Genomic DNA, 23,562 nt, shown 5'->3' with positions numbered 1-23,562 from the left:
AATTCAACAATATACCCATTGGCGGTTTCTGGTATGGGCGACGTGGGCAACCACCCAGGGCGACATGAGACCTCTGCATGTGTCATTTTAAAATCGCAATATTTCTGTACATACAACAGCAAAAATAATAAATTGATAATATTGAAGTGGGAAGAGAATTTTAAATGAAGTGTCTCCATGTGATACTATCCCATAAAATCTGCTGGAACTCCAAAATGAAATAAGTTATCAAAACTAGCACAGAGAATTTAAATTTTGGGCAAAACACGTTACATACTTAAATCACAAGGCTCTATTGTTTTCATCATTACCATATCTGAGTTATAGTGTGGAAGTTTGGGGTAACGCGTATAAAAAACAACTTACAACCATTATAATATACTCAATCAGAATAGCTTAATCTGCATTTTAGGGAACACAAGCTCTTTTTGAAAGCAAACAAAAATTATGGGATGTGGTTAAATATAAAACAGTTCTTGTGTTAAAAACAAGAATCGGTTTACTTCCTGGAAACATCCAGCAAATGCTTATTGAAGGGGTTGTACAATTTAAGAGGTCAACTTCATTAACAAAGAAAACAACACTGTTCGTGCTAGAAGGTTGTATCAATGTGTATCAATTTGTGTAGTGTATATGGAATGGTATGAGAGAGGAGTTGAAGCAAAGCACAAACAAGCAATTTTGCAAAGCAATACAAAAAATATTTGAGAACTACAAATTGAGGAGAGGTTGTACTGATGATAGAAATTGAAGAAATCAACTTTTTCTCTGGGACTGAGTTATGAAGTGTTATAAATTGATATAATAATCTAAACTGTATCAAATATGTAAATAACACTTAGAAATCATCATGACATATACTGTAAAAGAAGAGTAATGGCAATAAGTTATTTCACTTCTACTCATGTCCTCTTTTTGTATTTCATTATTTTTTACTTGAAATAAAAATCATGATGCAAAGCAGGATTGAGGGCTGCACAGCTGAAGTAGAGAAGCAATGTCAACGGTAAATATTGGTTAATCAACCATAACAGCAAAGTTAATATTGGTATTGGCCAAAATTTTCATAATGGTGCGTCCCTAAAATAGCTTGTTTATGGGGAGGGCAACAGAAGGTGGAATGGGTTTATTTATTTATTTTTTTCTTTAACAAATGCAGTAAGTAAACCTGGGAAGCTACTTCCAAAACCAGAACAAACGTTATCTTGAATGTGCACGTCCAGTATGACCTACTGAGATTAGTTTTTATTTTGGGTATAATTCTGAAAAAGTTCTGTTTAAATTCTGGGTGTCTGAGCAGTAAGACCCTGTTACTTTAAAATCTCCCGCGTTCGTCTCGCTTTTTAAAGTTAGCGTTAGCGCGCTAGCAAAGCCAGCGGTATGTCGTTTATAGTTGACGTGTCTCCGAGTTGATGTAAGGAGATCGTCAGTTCCCGAAACCCCCCACGCGTGCGCGTACACACACACACACACACACACACACACACACACACACACACACACACACCGCACGCGGTATTAATACGACCCCGCCGGACCGCGCGCATGGTTTTAATTTACTGTTTTACGACTGCGGGAGGGTTAAAACAAAATTTTAAGTCAGACGAAAACAGCTGGTGTAAATCCTGGTAATTCTTCGTTATGACACGCAGGAACGTCAGTCATATGGATCTAATGTTTTCTCAAGTCATTGCTGTGAGCTCATGTACAGTTTGTGTTTAATAAAGCATAGAAGAGCACCTGGGGAAAATGTGGAACTCCATCAATCTGAGTGTGTTCAGCTGCTACGAGGGGGACTCCATCTCTCTCTGTACACCTGTAGAAAATCTCCACTTACTGCTGCTGGAATAGTTTAGCCTAGCCTCAGTTAATAATTGACAGACTGCAGAGCTCTAAACCTTGCATATTAACACTCACACTTGATTACAAAGATTTGTTAAAATAAATATCAAAAAGATAATTCCTCTACTGATAAACACAGATAAACTGCTGACGTTAAAATACAGGGGTTCTTGGAAAACGTCAGGATGGCAAAAGAATAGAGTGTACAAAATAAAAACAGAGGAGAGATCCGGAGAGCCCTTAGAGGGCAATAAATCGGGCTGAAGTTCATGTTTCAGAGGCAGTGTGCTCTGTCCTTTTGTTTTCCAGCTCAAGTCTAGTAATGCAGCTTAACTCCAGCAGTCTTGAGGATCTCTCCGCTTTCAGCGTTTCCGTAGAGCAGCCAGAGGGTCCGGCTTGTCCATGTCCAAGAGTTTGTGAACAGAGAGCCAGAAGAGTTCAGCCTAGCAGTTGATGGAGGCGCAGTCCGTTTTAGCTTTTCCGGCAGAGCTGATTATGCTCATGAGGCAGTGTCCAAACTCCTCCAGGATCGCCCTCTCCGCCTCCGCCTGAGGCTGACGAGTCTGTTCGGCCCGTTTGGCCTGCTCCAGTAAACACTCACACGTTGCTTCCAGCACTTCTTTCGTCACGAACGTGTACGGTAGCCTGCGGCAGGAAAGAAATAAAAACAGAGGTTTAAGCAGGATGGCATGATTATTCGTGTTGATTTTTCTTCCTCAAGTTCAAATGTTTTCAAAGCTAAGATGGATTATGTTGTTTCAGTGGCAGCTGTAGGCTAGGCGATACGGTATAAAGATTTAAATTAAAATTAAATCGCCTTCCATTATTTTATGAAGGTGACAATACGGATTCTGGTTAGACAGAACGTCCATCACTCCTGGAGGACACTAGAGAAGAAGGGTGGCGAGAACACACCCCTGGGGAATGCCATTTCTGATAGCTCTTATATTGACGACTCAGTTAAATTTTCAATTAAGTAACGACTCCTCGCAGCAGGAAGACTCAAAATAAAAAATTTTTAAACTGTACATTTTTGCATATTATAGTTATTAAAACTAATTTTGGATATGAAAAGGCAAAAAAAAAAAAAAAAAAAAGATAGCTGCATTTCCATTTAAGTGAATGTTGGAAGAGGATAGAAGTGTTTGAGTACCTCCCGCCTCCACTTGATATAATGGGAGTCGTCCTCATCAGCAGGTCTGAGATCTGTGAGGAGAGTTTGGTCTTGGCTGCCGTCTGCTGCTGGACCCTCACTTCTGCCGCGTCCGCCAGATGCATGAGCGTCTTCCTCTCGGGGCTCTCCTCAAAGTTTTTGCAACCAATGCATTTGCAAATGGACGAGCACATGATCTTTGCCTTCAAGATAAAAAAAAACAAAAACAAAAAACTTAATTACAAATGAAAGAGACTCCTGCCCAACTGCAGAGACGGAGGTACACTGACCTCATAGCACTCGCAGTAGTTCTTCAGGCAGCCTGACCGCTTGCAGTTGCAGCCTTTGCTGTGCCGGCGGTCTGACTCGCCCTCTTTGCCTTTGCCAATTTTAGGTTTGAAGGCCTCGGGGTTTCTGTCCAAGCAGGTCTGTAAAAAATCAAAATAAAAAACAAACTTCCTCTGAGTATCCATCAAATGGTTTATGCGACAGTATCCCTGCAGACACCGAGCCTGGAAACTACCTTAATGGCTTTGAGTCGTTCCGTTTCGTGCTCCAGGTTGTTGAAGCAGTTGTTGCAGTTACAGTTATTACAAAACTCTCCGTTTGCAAAGCAGTCGCAGTACCTGAGGGAGAAAACACGAGAAAACTTGACTTGATGCTTTGCATCTCCTCTAAAATTTTCTAAGAATTTTCTAAGAAGGACTGATGAGACAAAGTTTAATAAGTCCTTCAAGGATTTTGCCATTGTTTGTGTGGGTTTGTTTGCAATCAAGCTCTGATTTTGTGGTGCTACTTTAGAAATTCTTGTAAGAAATTTTTGATATTTTTTCTTGTTAGACTGGTTAAAAAAATGTCTTATTGCAAGTTGTGCAAAAATAATTTTGCTGGTTTTTTTTGTGGTTGTATTTTTGACAGTAAATACGACTTTTTGTTAGTCGCCATATCGATCAAGGACTAGAACTTGACATCAAGTCTGAGGCAGCAGAAGTAAAAAAATTCTGCCACCTGCAGGTCAGAGTTAGCATCACTTAAATCCAATATTTTGGACCATTTTTTCAAAAGAAAAAAAATAGCAATGAACTCACAATTATTGAGTGAGTAATAATTATGTCATTACATAATTTTTGGAGGAGCGCCTAAAAAATTATGTAATATAATATGGAACGCATTGATAATGCATGTTTACTCTCATGACCAGTAAACATTAATTTAGTAAACAACACTTAACACTGGAAGACATTTTACAGATCTTAAAATAAAAAACAACCAAAAAACAATAAACTAACATAAAAACCACACACAACTGGAACCATAAATAAAATGCATCATAATGTCTCTAAACAAAATTCATCGGAATGGAAATTGGAGTTCATATTACTTCATTATGCGATTAATCGATTGTCAAAAACCACAATAATGATGATAAAAAAGTTAATCTTGTGATAAGGCAATTTAAAACATAAAAATCTTATTTAATTATAATTCAATGTAAAAAAAATTTAAAAAGCAAGCATTATTGTGTATTTTTTTTTCTAATTTCTTCCTCACTCATTGTTCCTTTATTGACCCTTCTCCAGATCTTGAAAGTGACAAAAGCCAATTCGATACTTTTCAAGACGTTGGATGAACCCTGCCAGTGAACACATTTCCCACGACCACTTTAATGAAGCAAAGCCAGTCAGACTTACAGCTTGAGGCACTGTGACTTGGTGCAGTTGCATGGCTTTCTGGGTCTCGAGGTCGTCTCTGCTGCCGACACGCTTTAAAGCAATGAATCATATTAAAACACGGACAAAACAAAGAGAACAAGTATAGCATCTAACATCATTAGAGATAGAGTAAATACAATCTATAAACAATAAGTACAAAAGCCAAAAAAAATAAAAGCTCTCCTGTCTTACCCATTGTAAGGGAGTTTGGCCTGAGTTTGGACGCTGCTGGACGCAGGAAAACTAGAGCTGCTGGCGAGTGTCACAAACTGTGACTGCTGGAGCTGCAAAAAAAGACGTTACCACATCAGAAATGTTCTACATATGCTTCAAGAAAACAAATAAAGAAAAGTAGTACTAACCTGCGTGACGTATTGTGCTGGAACAACAGCGTAACCCACATTGCTGCCACCGGGGGCAGATGTGAGGACGGTCCCTGGGGGCAGGTTGGTGAAGTTGGGCTGGATCTGGGGCAGAGGGGTGGCGGGCATGATGAGCCGCTGCTGTGTCTGAGTGGTGGTGACCACCTGTGGTGCAGATGTCAAGGGCTTAGGCGCCACCTGCAGGCAGCAGGATGCAAGAAGACAGCTTAGGAACATTTCACACACAGACTCCCCCAGAAACCAGCGACCATACAGCATCTGCTTTACTTGTTTCATTGTCTGTGCTTGGACGACTGGGACCGACATCCTGACCGCTCCGGTGTTCACCACTAAAGGTTTACCTGGAAAACATGAAACACACACGGTAAGCTCCAGGCACACTTTCCGAGTAGGGCTGCAACTAACGATTAATTTAGTAATCGATTAATTAATCAGATAAGACAAAAATTGGCACAGATTTTTTACTGAAGTCTTTATAAAATATTAGAAAACATTAATGAGTAACTAAATTCCTTTTTAAAATAAGAAAATTAATATTTTATTGACTAAAATACAACATAGCATTCGTTTAATGAAGTAACTATTGATACAAATAGCTGCTAGCTACTTGTTAGCAATTAAGAATTAGTTGCTAGCAACAAACGGTTGCTAACCATTATTTAGCAACTAACCATTTTTTCTATTATAGAATATTAATTGATTATTCGAACAATTGATTAACGGATTTTAAAATTGGCACATTCTGCAGATTTTTCAATACGTCACGCAGGTTAGTACTACTTTCATTTAAGCATTTAATCCTTTAATAAAACATTAACAATACTTTAAATACAAATAAAAATTTTAATTCCCTTTCCAATTCTTAAATGCAGTCATTAATTGTATTCTCTAGTTAACGATTAATCGATTACTGAATTTGTTAATGATCATTTCAATAATCGATTCATTGCGATTAATCATTTCATCCCTCTTTCCTGCCAACACAAGAAAACTAGCTCTGAATTAGCAGATGAAGCAGGAGGAGTTCAGGATTTACCTGTGGCCACTGAGCTGGTGTTGGGAGCGCTGGGCTGGCCCGCCGCGCTGGCCGTGGTCGCCGTGACGAGGCGGACGTAGTGAAACCTGCTTCCTGGCACCTGAATCTGCTGCACGTTTGGCTGGGTGGCCAGAGGGATGATGGTCTTGAACTGGGAGCCGCCCACTCCTCCCACAGCGACGGACTGGACAGGCTTAATGTTCTGAGACGGTTCAGAAAGAAACAACAGAACGAGGTTTCAGGCAAATAAGTGTGGAGTCATTGAGCAGACGACCGATAACTGGGATAAAGGGAGAGCAGAGGATTGTGCAGACATGCAGCAGGCGGCTTCACCTGAGCAGGCGTCTGGCTGGTGGCCACCTTGACTGGAGATGCAGGCGCCGACTGCTGGACTGCAAGAATTTGCTGGCCAAGTGCTACATTGACAGGCAGAGCTACCGACTTCTGGCTGGTGTTGGACGGCGGGGAAGCCACAGACACCACGGTTACCTGGACGACACAAATAACATGGAGATTAAATATTTACATGTCGGCGTCTAAGCATAAAAAAAGGCCTAGATGAAAAATCTGCAGTGTCCCAGTTTTTTTCTATCTGATTAATTGCCGATTAATCAATTACTAAAAAAAGGAGCAAAAGGAATTAAATTATCTTATCTACAATTTGTTACGTATTTCCAATACCGAATGAAACAAGCAGATGTGGTCAGATGAAAAATCTGCAGAATGTGCCAATTTTTGCATCTGATTAATCAATTAAATCATTAGAATAATCAATACAATGACCAGTAACTAAAATAATCGTTACTGCGGGCCTGAGCCGTCTTCAGAGCTCAGCATTTAGCGCCATCTGAAGCCTGAACACACTGAACCCAGCAGATCTCCCAGCAGCTCACCTTGCTGGGAGTCTTCAGAGGCGAGATGGCGATCTTTTTGCCAGAAATGCTCTGGATCGTAGTGTTGTGGGGCTCGGACAGCGTGATGGTTTTTGGTGACATCACCGGAGACGTTTGCGTCACCACGCGCCCTGGGAATGCACCGTGGAGCATTAGCAAAGCAGACATGCATTGAATGCAGCAGGAAGTCAGAGTCAGAAGAGACGCTGACCTGCGATAACAGGAGTCACCGACGTCTGAGGACTCAGGCCTTTGCTGTTGACCGTCTTTGTGATGATGAACTTGATTGGAGCAGTTGAGGATGCTGGTGTTTTCTTGGGGATCTAAAGGACGTGAGCAGTTATTAAAAAAAAAAAAAAAAAAAAAATCAGCCTTACTTGCAGCTGATTTTTTTTGAGGACCCCCGATAAAGAAAAAGGACAAAACTACAACTTTTAAATTAAAATCTACACACAAAAATGTTAAGACAACAGAAAGTCATCATTATTTCCAAGCTTTCTGGTTTCTTTCCATTGTCATGGTAACTAGGACCACATCTCCTCATTGGCAGAGTCTAAAACACACCTTAAAATACTCCCATATTAAGACTCAGCCAAGTCCAGCAAGTGTTTTAAAGCGAAAACTGACCAATATTATCTTTTCATTGCGGAGAACAGACGAAATATTGTTTTAGTTTTCTCCATATGAGCCCAGAATGATAAGCAAACTGGATATTTCTGATTTGACAGGAAAAACATTTGATGTTTTGGATCTACAATCCTGTTGTGATTTTAAAAAAAAAGTAGAACTAATAAAATAATAGTTTATAGTTTATTGTTGAGTAGGTAACCTTTTTTTTGGTCACAAAATATTTTGGTAATTACTGACGATTTTGACTTTGGCCCACAGGACAAAAAGTTTGGAGACACCAGATGTTTGTTAATAAAATAAAAAACAAAAACTAATGCATTCATATCAAAAGTTTTTACACCAATATTGCGTATCATTCAAATGAAAAGCATAAGAATGATACAACATGGCGATGAATATGTCTGTCACCAATAACACATTTTGCTAGAAGATAAATTGTCCAATAATTATTGGATTTTTGTTGTTTTGAGGCCATTTTTAAATATTATATTGACAATAGCATAATGAAAATTTGTAAGGTCACTTAAAAAAAATAATAATAAAGAGGCTAAGAACTGACTGTCCTCACAATCAGAGTTGTGGAGAGTTGTTGCCAAGTAAAGTTGGAAAATATTACAAAGACGAGATGTGTGACGCCGACAGGTTCCAACCAACGATGGCTGCTTTAAAAGGCGCTCCAACAAGTATTAGCATAAGGGTGCATACACTCATGCTAACAGGCTGTTGCAGTTTTTGCTTTTTCTTCCCCTCCTCTAAGACTCGTTTGCTTTTCAGCTGAGTCGCACAGGACAAATGCCAAACTACATTGGAGAAGGTTGCAACTCACAAACATCTTAACAGGGATCTACAGACTTTCTGTAGCCGCCGTACACCTGATCTCTTATGATTCATAACCCTGTATGCTGGGCTCCATTAGGTGTTTATTTACACAAAAGTCTATGGTTACTACACACGGCAGGTCTGCAGTCCATTAAACCTTGTTGTGTGTGAAAGATTATTTACAAAACAGAACATGTTAAGCATATGAGCAGAGAAACTGTTTAATAGAGAGTAGAGTTTAGATTTATGGCCCGAACCAGAATTATTTGCTTGATGGTCAGGTTCGCGTCGGGCGTCTGTGGTGTGTTTAGTCAGCCTAAAATACTTACAGCACACAGAATGCTGTGTGAAGTTGTATTAACCTACTAATTATAGTAGTAGACAGCTTAACCTGTTGAGGAAATAAAGAAAATATGTAGGGTGCAGAAGTTAATCAGACCCGGTTGGATTGGAGTTTTTTTTTAGGACCAATAGAAACTGTAATGGAGAAGTGATGTGGGTTAGACTGACGTGGTTTCAGTGTGCATAGATTACTAATTGGGGTGTGAAGATAAGCCGACCCCGATTTCCTTACTTTGGGTGATCGGACGAGGCGTATATGTGGAACTGATCTTATCTACCTCCATGACAACATGAGGACACGGATGTTGTCCTCATGATCCACCGAAGGGTGACAGATACGTTTTTTTAAGTTTTCTTTTTGGCTCTGGTGGCCTTTATTTGAAAGTGCTAAGACAGAAAAGTAGGTAAAGAGAGAGACGGAAGGCATGCAGCAAGGGTCACCAGGCCGGGAATCGAACCTGCGATGGCTACATCAAGAACTAAGGGTTGTACTTAAAACCCCTGAGCCACCACAGCACCCCAGTTAAGGGGTTTTAAAGATTGATGATCGGCCATTAAAATCTGGAATCGATGCATCCCTAGTAAATATCTTCTTGCATCTTCGTTCGGCTCCTTTATATGCGCCTCAGTAGTTGCGTTTCGATTGATCATAAAATAGTGCAAATTGAAATTATGAAAATAAATTTCCTTAATGGAAACATGGCAATTTTTTGGGGGAAAAAAAAATTGTGCTAGGGGGAAGTATTTATTTTTTAGTCTTTTTGAATTTATCAAAATTAACGTATTTGGCTAAATTACAATGGAAACCCTCTTTCTCATCACACAAATCTTATAAACAGCAACCGGATGTTACTAAAAGAACAGAAACAGATAGGAAGCAGTAGGAGGATGATGTTGTAGCATATATTCAATGACTTATAGCAAGAAGCAACGTTAATTCACATGTGATTCTCATTGCGTTTCTTATTTAATGGAAACACAGCAATTGCAAAATTGTGCTTTTTCACAACTGACAGAACGTCAAAGTTTTGTACACATTTGTAATGGAAACACAGTCACTGATAGCAGAGCAAACTTTGGGTCGTCTTCAGTCAGTTGTTTCAGTCATCATGGCCCGTTAGTGTTTGTGTGCAGTGCAATCACCACGCAGGTAAAAAAGGACAGGATTTTATTCTCCAACCAGAAGACAGAGTGTGAAACTGGCTAACTCAGGTCATCGATACATCGGAAGCCGTGTTAAATCCTCAGTTAGTGTTCCTTTCATTTGCTGTGTTTAGAACACAAACCAAGCATCATTACCTGTACGGTCTTCAGCTGCTGGGCCTGCAACGTGGTCACCTGGTTGCCGGCGCTGCCCACCACTGGTTTCAGCTCTCTCCCACCAATAGTCACCACTTTGAACTGCGGCGTTGGAGACTTCGCGTCCCCTGAAGTCTGTGAAACCCCAGGTTTGCCGCTTGTGTGGGGTAACTGGAGCACTATCGGCTGCCCCGACTTCCCTATCGTCGTGACCAAAAGTTTCTGCCCTTCTTGCTTGATGACTTGGGCTGGGGCAGCCGCGGCTTTCGCCGCCTCCGTGGCTTGAGCCGAGGCCACCTTATTCAGAATGATCTGGTGGTTGGCGGCAGAAAAGGCGAACGGAGTTGCGAGCTTCTGTGTGCCGCTCGTGGAAACCGTCGTCCCGGTGAGGCTGTCTGTAGTTTTGGTTGTAGCTGTGGAAGTCGCCAAGGCGGGCTTGATGGCGAACAAGGTCGACGAAGCGGAAATCGTGATGGAAGACTGACTCCCCGGGGCGGAGTCTGCAGCTGCAGCAGCGGTCGCGGCCTGGACGCGCTCCGCAGGAGTGGCGTTGGAGCAGGTGTTTAAACTTTCTGATGTCACGGGAGCGTCCGTTTCCATGGGGACAGACGTGTCATGCGTGGGCTCCGACTGGGAGTGAGGGACCTCCTCTATGGCCTCTGTATCCATGATTTCATCAGGAAGGAGACTGTTGAGCTCCGGTGACACCACATCCATGCTTGCTGTGTCTTAGCTCTCCGTTAGACCTAAAAAAATAAAATGATTTAAAAAAAAAAAACATTTGTATTAGATGTGTCAAAAATGAGAAGCTTCAAAACAAGAGCAAAACTGAATGGAAACAAATCCATAAAATACCCAAAAAAGAAACAAGACAAAAACTGTTCATGAGTGAAGTTCATGAAAATATCTTGAAATAACTGGATGTCTTTTTTTTTTTTTTAATTGCTGCACTGTCATGGTAATAAATTTTGCTGGACGATAAATTGTCCCATAAGTTATAGCAATAATCAATAATATTGTTTTGAGATCGTTTTCAAATAATGTAGTAATGGCATAATAACACAAGAACACATTTTCAAAGATCCATAAACTTTAAATTCTAATGAACATTTAATGCTGGAACTGGTTTTAAATATGAGCAGAGATGTGCTTATTAAGGGCCAAGACTAAATGAGGGCAGCAGTTCATTTCTATGGTTCTCTCATAAACCCTATTTCTATCAAAAGGATGTATTTTCTAATAGTTTTACATTCAAATCCTATAGCTTTTGTCTTTAGATGTCACACTCCATTTGTATGGTAGCTCTTTTAAAGCATTTATCTGCTAACTGTAGTGTTTTTTTTTTTTTTTTTTGTAAAGCACGTTGAATTGAATTGCCTTGTGCCTGGACGCAAATTACCCCCCTAGCTTTGCCATGGTAACTGAAAGAAAAACAATGGAGATGAAATTAAGAGAATGTTTCACCTTTCAACTATCAACTACCGAACACGTCGTTTAATTCAACTGGCTGCATGTAATGCAAATATGCATTAACAGGATAGCAATGCAAGACAGCCTTTAACCAATGGAGGGTTAAACAAACATAAAGCTAGCCATGCCAAAGCTAGCAGTGAGTTGAGACCAAAATGCCCGCTTTGAGAACTTGACCTGTAATGTTAGCTGCCAGGGAGGGGAGATTAAATGAACGCAGTGATGAGCTGGAGGTACATTTGGACTCGAGCTGATTTTGACAGAAGCTGACAGCTGACGGTGGGTCCGCTAGGCCGCGCCGTTTATCTCCGGCGTATCTTTGTCTTGCCGCACTCTGCTCCACATTAATCCAGCGAAACGCTCATACATGAACCCCTCCTCTGTCCGCCCCATATTTACTCCACACAGACACACTCACTGCTCGGAGTGTCCCCATGAGCCTGGAGGGACAGCCAACAAACGCGGGCTGCATTCGTCTGCATTAAAAACAACCCAAGAAGTGATGTCGCTTGGGGTAAAAGACTGGGGGGAAAGCGTCAAGCTCGTTGCGTTACTATTTCAGGCCGGGGTTGGATTTCGAAAGATCCGCCATTTTTACCTCGTCATCAACTCGGTTAGCTCTCTGGCTAACACTATCCATTTCATATTCTTCCCCCATTCGACTGCGACTTTTACAGACACAAGTCGTTAAAAAACACGTAGAAACAAGGCCGGAAATTAATAAGAAACTTGTTGTAAATGTGTACTCAACCAAGCGGTATACTCTTTCTACACAATGACAGTGTAAACAAAGCTAGCTTTCAGTAATTGCTCCTGTCACCTGAGAAATCCATTTAGAAGCCAACATTGTGCGGCACAATTCCAGTTCAAGCTGCTGTAACTGTGTTTCAATACAACAGGCTCCACTGTGTGTCTGATGACTTGTGCTCATCAGTAATAATATACACATCTTTTTTTAACAGGTCAGTCGCTTAAAAGAACAAAAATCGCGTCACTCGACCGACCATAACCTGTCATTGTCCAGCTGAAGCATTTACTTTATACTAAGTTAACTAACCAGACGGTTCAGAAAATACTGGCCGCATATCCTACATCGAAAAAAAGTGTTCCTTTTGTCCCAACATTGTTTAAATATTCGTCATACTGTGCATGATAATTTCTAGGGAAATTCTGCGCCTTCCTGACTATCTTTATGATCAGTAATAGCAGCTTCATGAAGCCAGCCCAGCGGGCAGGACAAACTGACTGTACTAGCGAAGTTGCTGAGCTGGCTAACCCGAGCTAGCTAGCACAACATTATACCTCAACATTATTTACATCTTTAACTTTGCAGCTTCCGGTGGGATACGCTGCAGTCAAGCGTAGAGGGGGCCAATATACAGCCGTGCTTACCCGAGATTTTAACGCTGGGCAGCGTTTCCAGGTGAACCGAGGAAAGGAAAATGCGATTGTTCAAAATACCGCGCCGAGCGCCATTCCTCCCTGACATTTCACAGAGCGGCCACGCCCTCCACGTTCGACGTCACCGTGACACTTTGTTTAAAGGTACAGCGCAGTTTTTACTTATAGAAATGTAATTAACGTCGTCACAAATCTAAAACAAATTTTAGAAATATATAAATTCTAAACAGTGGTGATATTAAGCAAGTTTTCTTTATAAATAATTACAATTTACACTTTAAAACCTGTAAAAGTATAAAAATAGCAGCAAAAAGGACACTCCTAAACATTTATGATGATGTATTGATCAAGCTGTGTGTTTGGTCTTTGCTGGATCACCTCACTTAGTCCTAGCTTTTTTCTTCTTCTTCTTTTTTTTTTTGTCTTTTAAAGACAAACTTTCAAATCCACTTAATTATGGTGTGGGGAGGCTTTTAGTTCTGATCTCTTTTTTTTGGCTTCCACTGCCCCTTGTTTTTAATTGACTTATCAAGAAACAGCATCATACACTGCAACTAGAGGGGAAAAAACTTTTACAGTGGACATTATACCTGTATGTGGACAAATTACAGCTGCACTTGAAAGTACCGTCTCTCTTGGTAAGTCGCGCTGATATTATCCACTGTCTCAGATTGTTGAACAGTATAAATCAGGGGTGTCCAATGTCGGTCCTCGAGGGCCGGCATCCTGCATGTTTTAGTTCTCTCCCTAGTGGTTGTAACAACCTCCTCAGCAAGTCAGTATTCTGCTTAGGCCTTCTAATGAGCCATAATTTAATGCAGGTGTGTAAAACCAGGGAGAGAAGTAAAACATGCAGGATGCCGACCCTCGAGGACCGACTTTGGACACCCCTGGTATAAATGGTTTATTTTAATCAAAGAAGCAATATAAAACTGTTACTGGAAAGGATAATTTATTGAAAACACACCAAAAAATATATATTTTTATCTATCTAAACTTCACTTTCCATATATTTATTGTATGAAGTTTATTCTAGTGGATTCTGTGCTTGTCAACAATTATACACCTTGCTAAATAAGTGTTAAAATATCTGCTTTTACTTGTACAAATTATTCCAGGGATTCTAACACGATAACAATACATAAGACAAATGTACTATTTATGTCAGAGCGTTCAGCGTGCGCGCTCACGTGACTCGCAGGAGGAAGGCAGCTCGCGCACTTCCAGCCTGCACACGCGCAGAGAGGCTAGCAAACCGGGTGTTGTTGACATTTTTTAGCAACACATTTAGCGACAATGGCGGCCGAAGTGAGACAGGAGCTTGCACAGTTGATGAATTCAACCGGATCTCACAAGGACCTTGCTGCCAAGTACGTAGCTATCAGCGGACAATAACATAAGCTGCTAATAAAAATCAGTTCACAACGGAAACGCCGCATTCGTGTTAGCTAGTAGCAATGTAGCTTTGTTAGACTTAGCTATGCTAATATCATTCACTTAGTTATATTAGCCACATAGCAATTCGTTAGACTGAACGCTTCAGCCTGACAGTGTAGCGCAATTTAAGAGTATTTTGTGTTCACCAAGCAAGAGGTTACTCTGGGTTATTGATATATTTTTTGCGATGCTTGCTGACTTGCATGGAAGCTAACGTTGCTTTTTAATTTGCAGATAGAAAAAAAACATAAAACGAGTTACAAGTTGGCTATTTTTCATATCACACAGACACATTGCAATGCATAATGTGTTTAGGAAGAATGTCAAATAATCCACAAATATTGCGGATAAAATCCTCTGTGAGTGTATGTTGTTATGAAGACAGGCAAATACTGAACAAGACGCATATTAAACTTCATTTTCACCTGCTCCTATCTGTAACCAAGAGAAGCAGATAGAGTCTGTAACGATTCTTTTACTATTCTAAGAGCGAATGAGTTAAACTACAACGACATGTGGATGTTGAGTTGATCAGAACGAAAAAAATAAGAATTTTCCAAAATGATCAATTTCAATCACTGATCTGGTGATTGGTATATCCTCTGTTTTCTTGCTGAACTGTTTGATTCTTCTCATTACCTTATCAGTAAAAATTTATTTCTCATTTTTAAGAAGACTTCCACAAGAAACCTTAATAGTGCGTGTAATCAGTCAAATTTCTCTGTAGATATCGACAGATTTTGGAGAAAGCCATTCAGCTGACGGATGCAGAGCAGTTGGAGTCCTTGAAGGCCTTTGTCGAAGCGAGTATGCATTACGGATATTGTTCTCATGTGGCCAGCCTCATCTACAAGTCTGCTTCTTCGAGCAACTGTGAAATTTTATGCTTTTTTCAAATTTATTTTTTATTTTTTTGCAGTGGTCAACGAGAACGTCAGCCTTGTTATCTCGAGACAGCTGCTGACCGACTTCTGCACGCACTTGCCCAACCTGCCAGACGCCACGGCTAAAGCGGTGTATCACTTCACCTTGGAAAAGATCCAGCCGAGGGTCATCTCCTTTGAGGAACAGGTAGATTTCTTTATGTTTTGCCACAACAACCATGGAGATTTTTTTTTTAAACTACAGTATGTAACTTTAAAAATAAATAAATAAAAGTTTTTTACGTTTGTTAAAACTGTCACCATGTCGTGACAGTATAAAATGAGACAGATAATCTGTAAAAAGATTGAACTTCTCCACCGCCTGGTCAAAAACAACAAATCAGAGCCAGAGGGTGTGTCTTAACGCTGTTAATCAACTTGTGAACACGCTGAGAAACATCTCACTGTTAAAGGAAAACCGTTTACCCGTCTTCATTGATGGCCATGCTAACTAGCTTTAGCATTCACGACAAGCTCTGCTGACGGGGAGTGACAGTTTCAACAAATATGTAAAAAAAAGTATTTCTTATAAAAGTTACATTTTGCCCTTGTAAAGTTAAAGAACATAACTGATTGTATCCTACATGTTTAAATGATGCTCCTGTGTCTTCAGGTGGCCTCAATCAGACAGCACTTAGCAACTATTTATGAAAAGGAGGGAGACTGGAGAAATGCCGCGCAAGTTTTAGTTGGCATTCCTCTGGAAACCGGGCAAAAGTACGTAGTTTGTTTACAGATCAGCGTTCAGATCTCCATAAAAGTTTCACGTATTTGAATGCCTCTTCGCTCCTCCTCCCCCGACACAGGCAATATAACGTCGACTATAAGTTGGACACGTACCTAAAAATTGCTCGGCTCTACTTAGAAGACGACGACCCCGTGCAGGCGGAGGCCTACATCAACAGAGCCTCGCTGCTTCAGAATGAGTCGTCGAACGAACAGCTGCAGATCCACTATAAGGTGCGCGATCTCTTTATCGAAAACAAAGCCTTCCTCCGAGGTGCAAAGTCTCTACGGTGAAGTCTGTCCTTCTGTTGTGCTGCGACTTAAGCTGTTGCTCTTTGTTAGGTGTGCTACGCCAGAGTCCTTGATTTCAGGAGGAAGTTCATTGAAGCTGCGCAGAGATACAACGAGTTGTCTTATAAGTCTATCGTCCATGAAAGTGAACGACTGGAGGCGCTGAAACACGCCCTGAACTGCACCATACTGGCCTCCGCAGGTATAGGAAGTCTGACCTTGACTTACATTTTTCAGAAATGATCTCATCAGCTCTTTCTTTACTTGTCATTATATTAGGGATGCATTAATATGAACATTTTGGTCAGTATATTCCATACTACTATTGCTGGCCAATAATCAATATAGACCAATGTTAATCAAAAATCTAAACATAAACATTTGTTCATTTGTACCGTACTCGCCACAAATGGTCAATAAAGTTTCTTAGAGGGAAACAAGAGAGAGAATGTGAGAAGACAGGACTGCTGCGTAAACAGACTTCAAAATAAGAGCATGAATACAGGTTTCAATAACCAAAACTTCAATGCAGATTGTCAAGCTTTATTCAAACTGAGAGTTGACAAAACAGCCTAGATAGCCTTAGGATTTATTGGGAAAATTTATTTAGGGGAAGTTAAGTATGCTAGATGTTTTCAAAGTTAGCTAAAGTGCTATGCAAAAAAATTAGCTTTGCTATTAATGCATTAGCATATTAGTAGAAGTGTACACTGCAAATACCACATGACCAACCCCACCACCTTCCCCTTGAGAAACACAAACACAGATGGCAACAAGATGGGAATAATCATTGGTTGTTAATATCGGCCAGTTTTACTTATCGAACTGATACTGGTATTTTGAAAACTTGCTAACTTTGGCCGTTTTTTTTTTTGTTTTGTTTTTTTTTGTTGTACTTCCCAACATTCTATTTTTGATCCGTTGCAGGTCAGCAGCGCTCCCGTATGTTGGCCACTCTCTTCAAAGACGAGCGCTGCCAGCAGCTGGCCGCTTACGGCATCCTGGAGAAGATGTACCTGGACCGCATCATCAGAGGGAACCAGCTGCAGGAGTTTGCTGCCATGCTGATGCCCCATCAGAAAGCCACAACAGCAGACGGTAACAACACAACACAGGACGGTAACAACACAGGACTTTACGCAACAGAAACTCATACATTGCTAAACCTGGTTTGTGATTCCTGGTTGTCATGTATTTAGTGATGTTTAGGACACTCCAGTGAGCATGTGGGACCATTTTGCCTGTGACCAACTTTTTATTTTATGAGAGATCTTAGGTAATTTGGTCCTTAACGTATTTCAGCAAAGTTTCATTTTATCAACTGCAGACAAAGCTGACCAAACACGAGGAGTTATCATCTTATCCGCAGCAGATAAACTTTTTAATAATCTAAGTTTGAACAAAGAGAAGCTCCAGTGTGAATAATGACTCTGGGGAGAGTGAAGGAACTAATCATTCTTTCACTGCAGAGTTTTGATTCAGATCTGATTTTTTTGTGATGATAACTGTAATTTTCCTTTTCAGAAAAAATAAGTAAAATTAATACTTGTATATTTCTCTGGGTATGTTATCACTTGTAGTTTTAATTGTTTTATTTTCAGGGAACTTTAATCCTGGAAAAATCTGTATGTTTCAGTGAAAACAAAACATACATCTTCATAGAGTTTTTGTTTCTTTTTTGGAAAAGTTTAAAGGGACAAACAAAAAAGATTGGAACCGATCCTTTTACAAGAAAAAGGATCGGTGGATCTGCTACTTTTAGTGAAATATAGCCATTAGAGATGCGCCGATCTGAAAATTTGGGCTGCTAACTATATCTAATATTTATCAATAGTATGTATATTTTTCTATGCTTTCAACACCTGAAAAAAACTCACAGTGCTGATGTTGCTTCTGTGCTTTAGGGAAACACCCACAATCCTCTGCTGCATCACGGTCACTGTCACATGGCCAAGCCCCTCCCCTTCAGGAAACACAAACGGCAACAAGATGTTAATATCATCTCACTTTTATTTACAGAATCAATACAGTTATGGTTTTTTTTGTTTGTTTGTTTTTTATTTACCAACATTGGCCGATACCGATTTTAATTATTATCACCTACATTTACATAACGAAATCACTTTTTTTGTAGTTGGTTGTTTTGTCCGTCTGAAATGACACATGACTTTGTTCCCTGCAAACATGTCAGAGGTCTAAAAGGATCAAAGAACAGTGGCACATTTTCCATATCTGGAACAATTTTTACCCCAATAAGATGAAGAAAAGTTTGTTTTTTTTTAACTTTACAAATTTACAGCTGGAGATGACAAACTCTCTCTCTTGTTTCAGGCTCCAGCATCCTGGACAGAGCCGTGATCGAGCACAACCTGCTGTCAGCCAGCAAACTCTACAACAACATCACATTCGAAGAGCTGGGAGCGCTGCTGGAAATCCCCCCGGCGAAGGTGACGGCTTCACGTTCTCGTGTTCAAACAGGACGTTCGCTCTGTGGCGGATGTGCATGTTGTCCTGCAGATTATCTGTTTCACCAGCAATAAGCAAACAACGTCTCTGTGTCTAGGCTGAGAAGATTGCGTCTCAGATGATCACTGAGGGACGCATGAACGGCTTCATCGACCAGATAGACGGCATCGTTCACTTTGAAAGTGAGTCTCTGAGATCTGGTTGCCGTCTCTTTTTAATTTAATTTAATTTTTTTATTCAAGTGTAAGTATGTTAAGATACCATACCGTCAAAGTTGACATGTTAGAAGCAGGAAAATGTCAGGTGTCTGAATGCGCAGTTAGTTGGAGCTCATTGCACGTCAGAAACATTATCTGGAGTGTCAGGTGAATCTTTTGCTGATTTAGTAAATACTTGGTACCAGGATGCATCATGGGAAAACAGAGGTAAGCACCTGGAGGCAGTCAGATGCTTTGGGCCGGGGTCCACAGGGCAAACTTTGGGATAGCAGGGATCACCAGGGAGACCAAGTACAGCCTTTCATGTAAACAAATCTTCCCCGGCTTCCAGGGCCGGTTACCGCGGGATACCAAGCCATGAAACAAACTGTTCATGAGTAGTTTAGGGCTAAAATAAAGATTATTTTAGTAACCGATTATTCTTAGTATGAATTGTATGAATTTTTTTTATTCTTTTTTCCATTTAACCACTTAAGCTTATTTTATACAAGACTATAATTGTGTAAAAAATAGAAATAAACAGGTAATTAATTGTCTTTTTTAAAGAAGAAATTAAACAATTATTTTCCAAAAATACAATAGTGGTATTTCTTTAGTGAACGTTTGATCATACAGAGAAAACAATAAATCTGCAGCTAAAATAATTCTTCTAACATCAACATGTGGAAAGTTCAGCTCTTTCTACTTGATTTAACATTAATACAATCTAGGGCTGATCTGTTTATTTATTTATTTTTGATTAATTGATTCATAATTATACTGCAAAAAGTGCTCAATAGGAGATTTTATTATTATTATTTTATTTATTTTACAGAATTTAAACCAGGTGAAACTTAAACTGCATTGAGGCATTCTGGGTAGAACATATTTACAGTCAAAGATGTCTTTTTTTTTTCTTTTCTTGAATGCAAAATGTATAAACAAATATACATTTTTGAATAGTTTTGGTTTATTTACTGCGGTGTGTTCTTTGATCAACTGACCTTTTTTTTTCTTGTCTGTGTACTCTAGTTAATGATTAAAGTAGTTGACAATTATTTCAATAATCGATTCAAAGGCACGATTAATCGTTTCAGCCCTAGAATAGTTTGAAGATCCCAACAAGAAGTTTAAGATGCTGAACTGGCCTCCAGCTTCTGTACATGTCAAGAATCCTCTGCATTTCCACAATCAAAACTGAAACTGATCATTAATCGGCCTGCTTATGAAATAAGCAAGGCTGCAAATAACAGCCTGAAAAACTATTTTGAATTCACGGTCATCCAACACAGGTGATGTAACCTCATTAATTAATTCATGAATTTATTAATCCCCAAGGGGGGATATTGGCATGTCGGTTCAGTCTGTCCAACAACAACATAAAACATGGGCAGCTGTGGCAACATAATTATGTAAGTTTGTTTTTTTCATTCTACTTTATCTGCAGCAATGACTTTTTAGTTGCCTCCACACAGAGCAAAATGGAGGATTTTGCACTAGCAAAATTGTTACTAGCGTCTGTGTCCAGAAGGGGGCAGCCTCGTTAACCTGGATTCCTCAGCACACAGCCCGCATGTCTTCATCTGGTTGTTTTCTGTGTCTCTGGCAGCCCGGGAACCCCTTCCCACCTGGGACAAACAGATCCAGTCTCTGTGTTTTCAAGTCAACAACCTGCTAGAAAAGATTCGCCAGGCAGCTCCAGAGTGGGCAGCCCAGGCTATGGAAGTCCAGATGACCCAGTGAACATCAGTACGCCTCCCCTTACCCTACTTCTGTCTTCCTGCTCAAACAATGTCATCTCTGAAGCCCCAGTTATTAAAACACCCGAGAAGAACTTCATATTGTTTGTATTTTTGTTTTTTTTATTATGAATACTGTTTAAATAACAGCAATCCTCCAGCTGTGGAGGAAGCCAGTGAATGTACTTTCAAGAGCGACTAATAACATGTTAACAATCTGGCCTCATAAGTTAGCATGTAATAAGGTTGACAACGTGCCGTGTAAGTGGTTGGTGAATAATGGTATACTTGTTGGTACAAAGCTGTATTTTCAGTGAAGAGAAATAAATCTAAAGTTAAAGTGACCCGTTGAGCTAAATAACTGTCGTCTTTTTCTCTGTTTTTTCTTTTAGCAACAGTAAATCTCCATTTGGAGTCATTTTTTGCTTTATAGCCTCTTATCTGCACGTTTAAATACAATAAATTAGGCCTAAAATGATCTACAAAGGTTTTTAAGAGTAACAATGAACTTAAAGTAGTTGGTTTTAAAAGTTGTAAAAGAAAAACATTATTAAAAAATAAACTTGATGGATCATCGGTAGATGTGAACAGCTCTTTGAAAGCAGGAGTTTGGCTCATAACTCATCATCCAGGGATCTTCAAAGAGTCATGGACTCTGATGCTGTGGGCAGGAAGTATCTCCAGTTGCAGTCAATCTCGCAGTGAATCTGACGAGGCCTCTGACTGAAGACTTGCTGTTCGACAGTGTCATGACTTTCATGGCATGACACCCTGGAGCTTGGGGTCATAGTTCAAGGGAGCGTTTGGCATGCTAATACAATGCTAATATAAAAACCAATATCTTGTTGCCATAGATACACAAAACAAGTGGTTGGAAATAATTATAGATTCATATTTATTCAGATTCAAATGCATATATAGACTCCCTTTAATGTTAGGTTTGCAAGTAGCAAAGACATTTTGTTTTGTTGCATAAAGAAGCTTCTGTCAGAATTCTGACTACTTTACCTTTCATTCAGCAATGGCAGACTTATTTAAAATTAAATTTCTATAGTTTTAAGCACAGGTCATGTATTTCAATTAGACTGAGGTAAACAACTTTTTATTCATTTTAATACCAGCTGTATGTTTTGGGATTGTTGTCAACAGCAGTGTCTCCATTGATTGAGCATATAATTACGGAGTTTGACAATTAGAAAATAAATTCCCTTAAACACGCCAATTTAAATCAATCAATCAAGCAAATTTTATTTGTATAGCACATTTCAGCAGCAAGGCATTTCAAAGTGCTTTACATAATTAAAATAAAAACAGCATGTGAGAAAGAGATTTAAAAAACATAATTAAAACGTAAACAGTGAGAAAGAGAAGAAAAAAAACTTATCAATTGAAAGTTTTAGTGCAAAGATGATGTGTTTTTCTGGCCATATTGAAGTTGGTTTATTTCGCAAAACTGCAATGTAAACACTGTACCATATGAGTCACATGATCAACAACCGGATGTAGACATAGGCGCAAACCACGAAGAAGACGACAGGAAGTAGTTGAAGTGTGACGGCGCAGCATGTGTGATTTTAATTGCGTTTGTTGTCTAATGGAAACACTGCAATTGAGAAATTGCGTTTTATCTACATTAGCGGAATATTGACAACGTTTTTGCGCACGTTTGTATGGAAAATGCAGGTATGTCTCCAAGTTTCCACTATCTAGTTGAAGCATTTAGAAGCGGTTCTGTTTTACCCGCCCACCTTGTGCAATGCACTGTATGATCGTCACTGCAAGGATTTTACTGATCACACAATGACTTCTAGTAATTTATGGAGCTTTTTATTATTATTGGGAGTTTATCAGAGTCATAAATGAGTAAACAACACAGAAGATATTTGTCATGGTGCTCATTAAATGTCCACAGACAGCTATCAGACTTCTTAAAGATGACTTAGCATTACAAATCAGCTGTTTTTCATAAAGCTGCTTTGACCTAGAAGGCCTCCTGGTTACCATAGGATGCCATACCCTTCTTAAAGTAAGTAATATATTGGTAGTCACATTTATTACCACATTTCAGCAACAAGGCAGTTCTTTACACCATGAAGACATTATGTAACAAGCAATAAACCTTACAATCGCTTTTTTACACAGGGTCATGGAGATGTGGGTCATTTTTCTCGTTTGCCTGGTAGTCACTTAAGAGAAGAAGAAAAATTGTGAAAAGATCTTTCATGGTGCCGGCTTTACAAAAAACTTCAGGATTATGCTGTGGTATTGAGGCAATTATAGATAGAAAATAAACAAAATAGAAAATAGAATAAGTAAACAGGAAAGAGTAAATTTCTACCAAAAAATAAAATTTTAGGTTTATCTCAGAAACTTTCTAGAAAAATCTTCAGAAGTCAACATTTTTCAACTTTTGGAAATTTTCTGAGTTTGAAAAGTCAAAACTGTTCTAGAAATTTCTAATGTTAATCTAAAAATTTCTGGGGGCGGGGGGGGGTTTCTTGCAAAGTTTTGACTGGTCGAGCTCAGATATTTCCTTGTNGTAAGTCGCGCTGATATTATCCACTGTCTCAGATTGTTGAACAGTATAAATCAGGGGTGTCCAATGTCGGTCCTCGAGGGCCGGCATCCTGCATGATTTAGTTCTCTCCCTAGTGGTTGTAACAACCTCCTCAGCAAGTCAGTGTTCTGCTTAGGCCTTCTAATGAGCCATCATTTAATGCAGGTGTGTAAAACCAGGGAGAGAAGTAAAACATGCAGGATGCCGACCCTCGAGGACCGACTTTGGACACCCCTGGTATAAATG

The 23,562-nt window shown here is 39.7% G+C and overlaps 2 protein-coding genes across 4 annotated transcripts; one reads left to right on the top strand and one right to left on the bottom strand.

Moving 5' to 3' along the window:
* Positions 1 to 480: 480 nt before the first annotated feature.
* lin54 (lin-54 DREAM MuvB core complex component) lies at positions 481 to 13,685 on the bottom strand. Of its 3 annotated transcripts, none has more exons than XM_007570802.2 (14): positions 13,571 to 13,685; positions 10,110 to 10,855; positions 7,231 to 7,342; positions 7,020 to 7,150; positions 6,460 to 6,615; positions 6,127 to 6,328; positions 5,358 to 5,431; positions 5,070 to 5,267; positions 4,900 to 4,991; positions 4,687 to 4,758; positions 3,519 to 3,621; positions 3,286 to 3,423; positions 2,996 to 3,198; positions 481 to 2,487 (listed from the first exon to the last, which is right to left on the bottom strand). In XM_007570802.2, the coding sequence occupies exons 2-14, from the start codon at positions 10,824 to 10,826 to the stop codon at positions 2,286 to 2,288; spliced, it is 2,400 nt and encodes a 799-aa protein (XP_007570864.1). In that variant the 5' UTR covers positions 10,827 to 10,855; positions 13,571 to 13,685; the 3' UTR covers positions 481 to 2,285. The 3 variants fall into 3 exon arrangements, with proteins under 3 accessions (XP_007570864.1, XP_007570863.1, XP_016536586.1); XM_007570801.2 differs by lacking the exon at positions 13,571 to 13,685 and adding an exon at positions 12,972 to 13,105; XM_016681100.1 differs by lacking the exon at positions 13,571 to 13,685 and adding an exon at positions 11,574 to 12,903.
* A 483-nt stretch (positions 13,686 to 14,168) lies between these two features.
* On the top strand, positions 14,169 to 21,115 carry LOC103151006 (COP9 signalosome complex subunit 4-like). The gene is made up of 10 exons (XM_007570804.2): positions 14,169 to 14,350; positions 15,145 to 15,224; positions 15,337 to 15,488; positions 15,954 to 16,057; positions 16,147 to 16,300; positions 16,409 to 16,559; positions 17,285 to 17,455; positions 18,689 to 18,804; positions 18,921 to 19,005; positions 20,630 to 21,115. Exons 1-10 carry the CDS (start codon positions 14,277 to 14,279, stop codon positions 20,761 to 20,763), a joined length of 1,221 nt encoding a protein of 406 aa, XP_007570866.1. The 5' UTR covers positions 14,169 to 14,276; the 3' UTR covers positions 20,764 to 21,115.
* Positions 21,116 to 23,562: the final 2,447 nt, after the last annotated feature.

The sequence above is a fragment of the Poecilia formosa genome, unplaced genomic scaffold (assembly GCF_000485575.1).
Source record: "Poecilia formosa unplaced genomic scaffold, Poecilia_formosa-5.1.2 Scaffold269, whole genome shotgun sequence".
NCBI classification, from domain to species: domain Eukaryota; kingdom Metazoa; phylum Chordata; class Actinopteri; order Cyprinodontiformes; family Poeciliidae; genus Poecilia; species Poecilia formosa.
The sequence above is the reverse complement of the archived record's forward strand: the minus strand, read 5'-3'. Positions and strand labels throughout refer to the sequence as shown.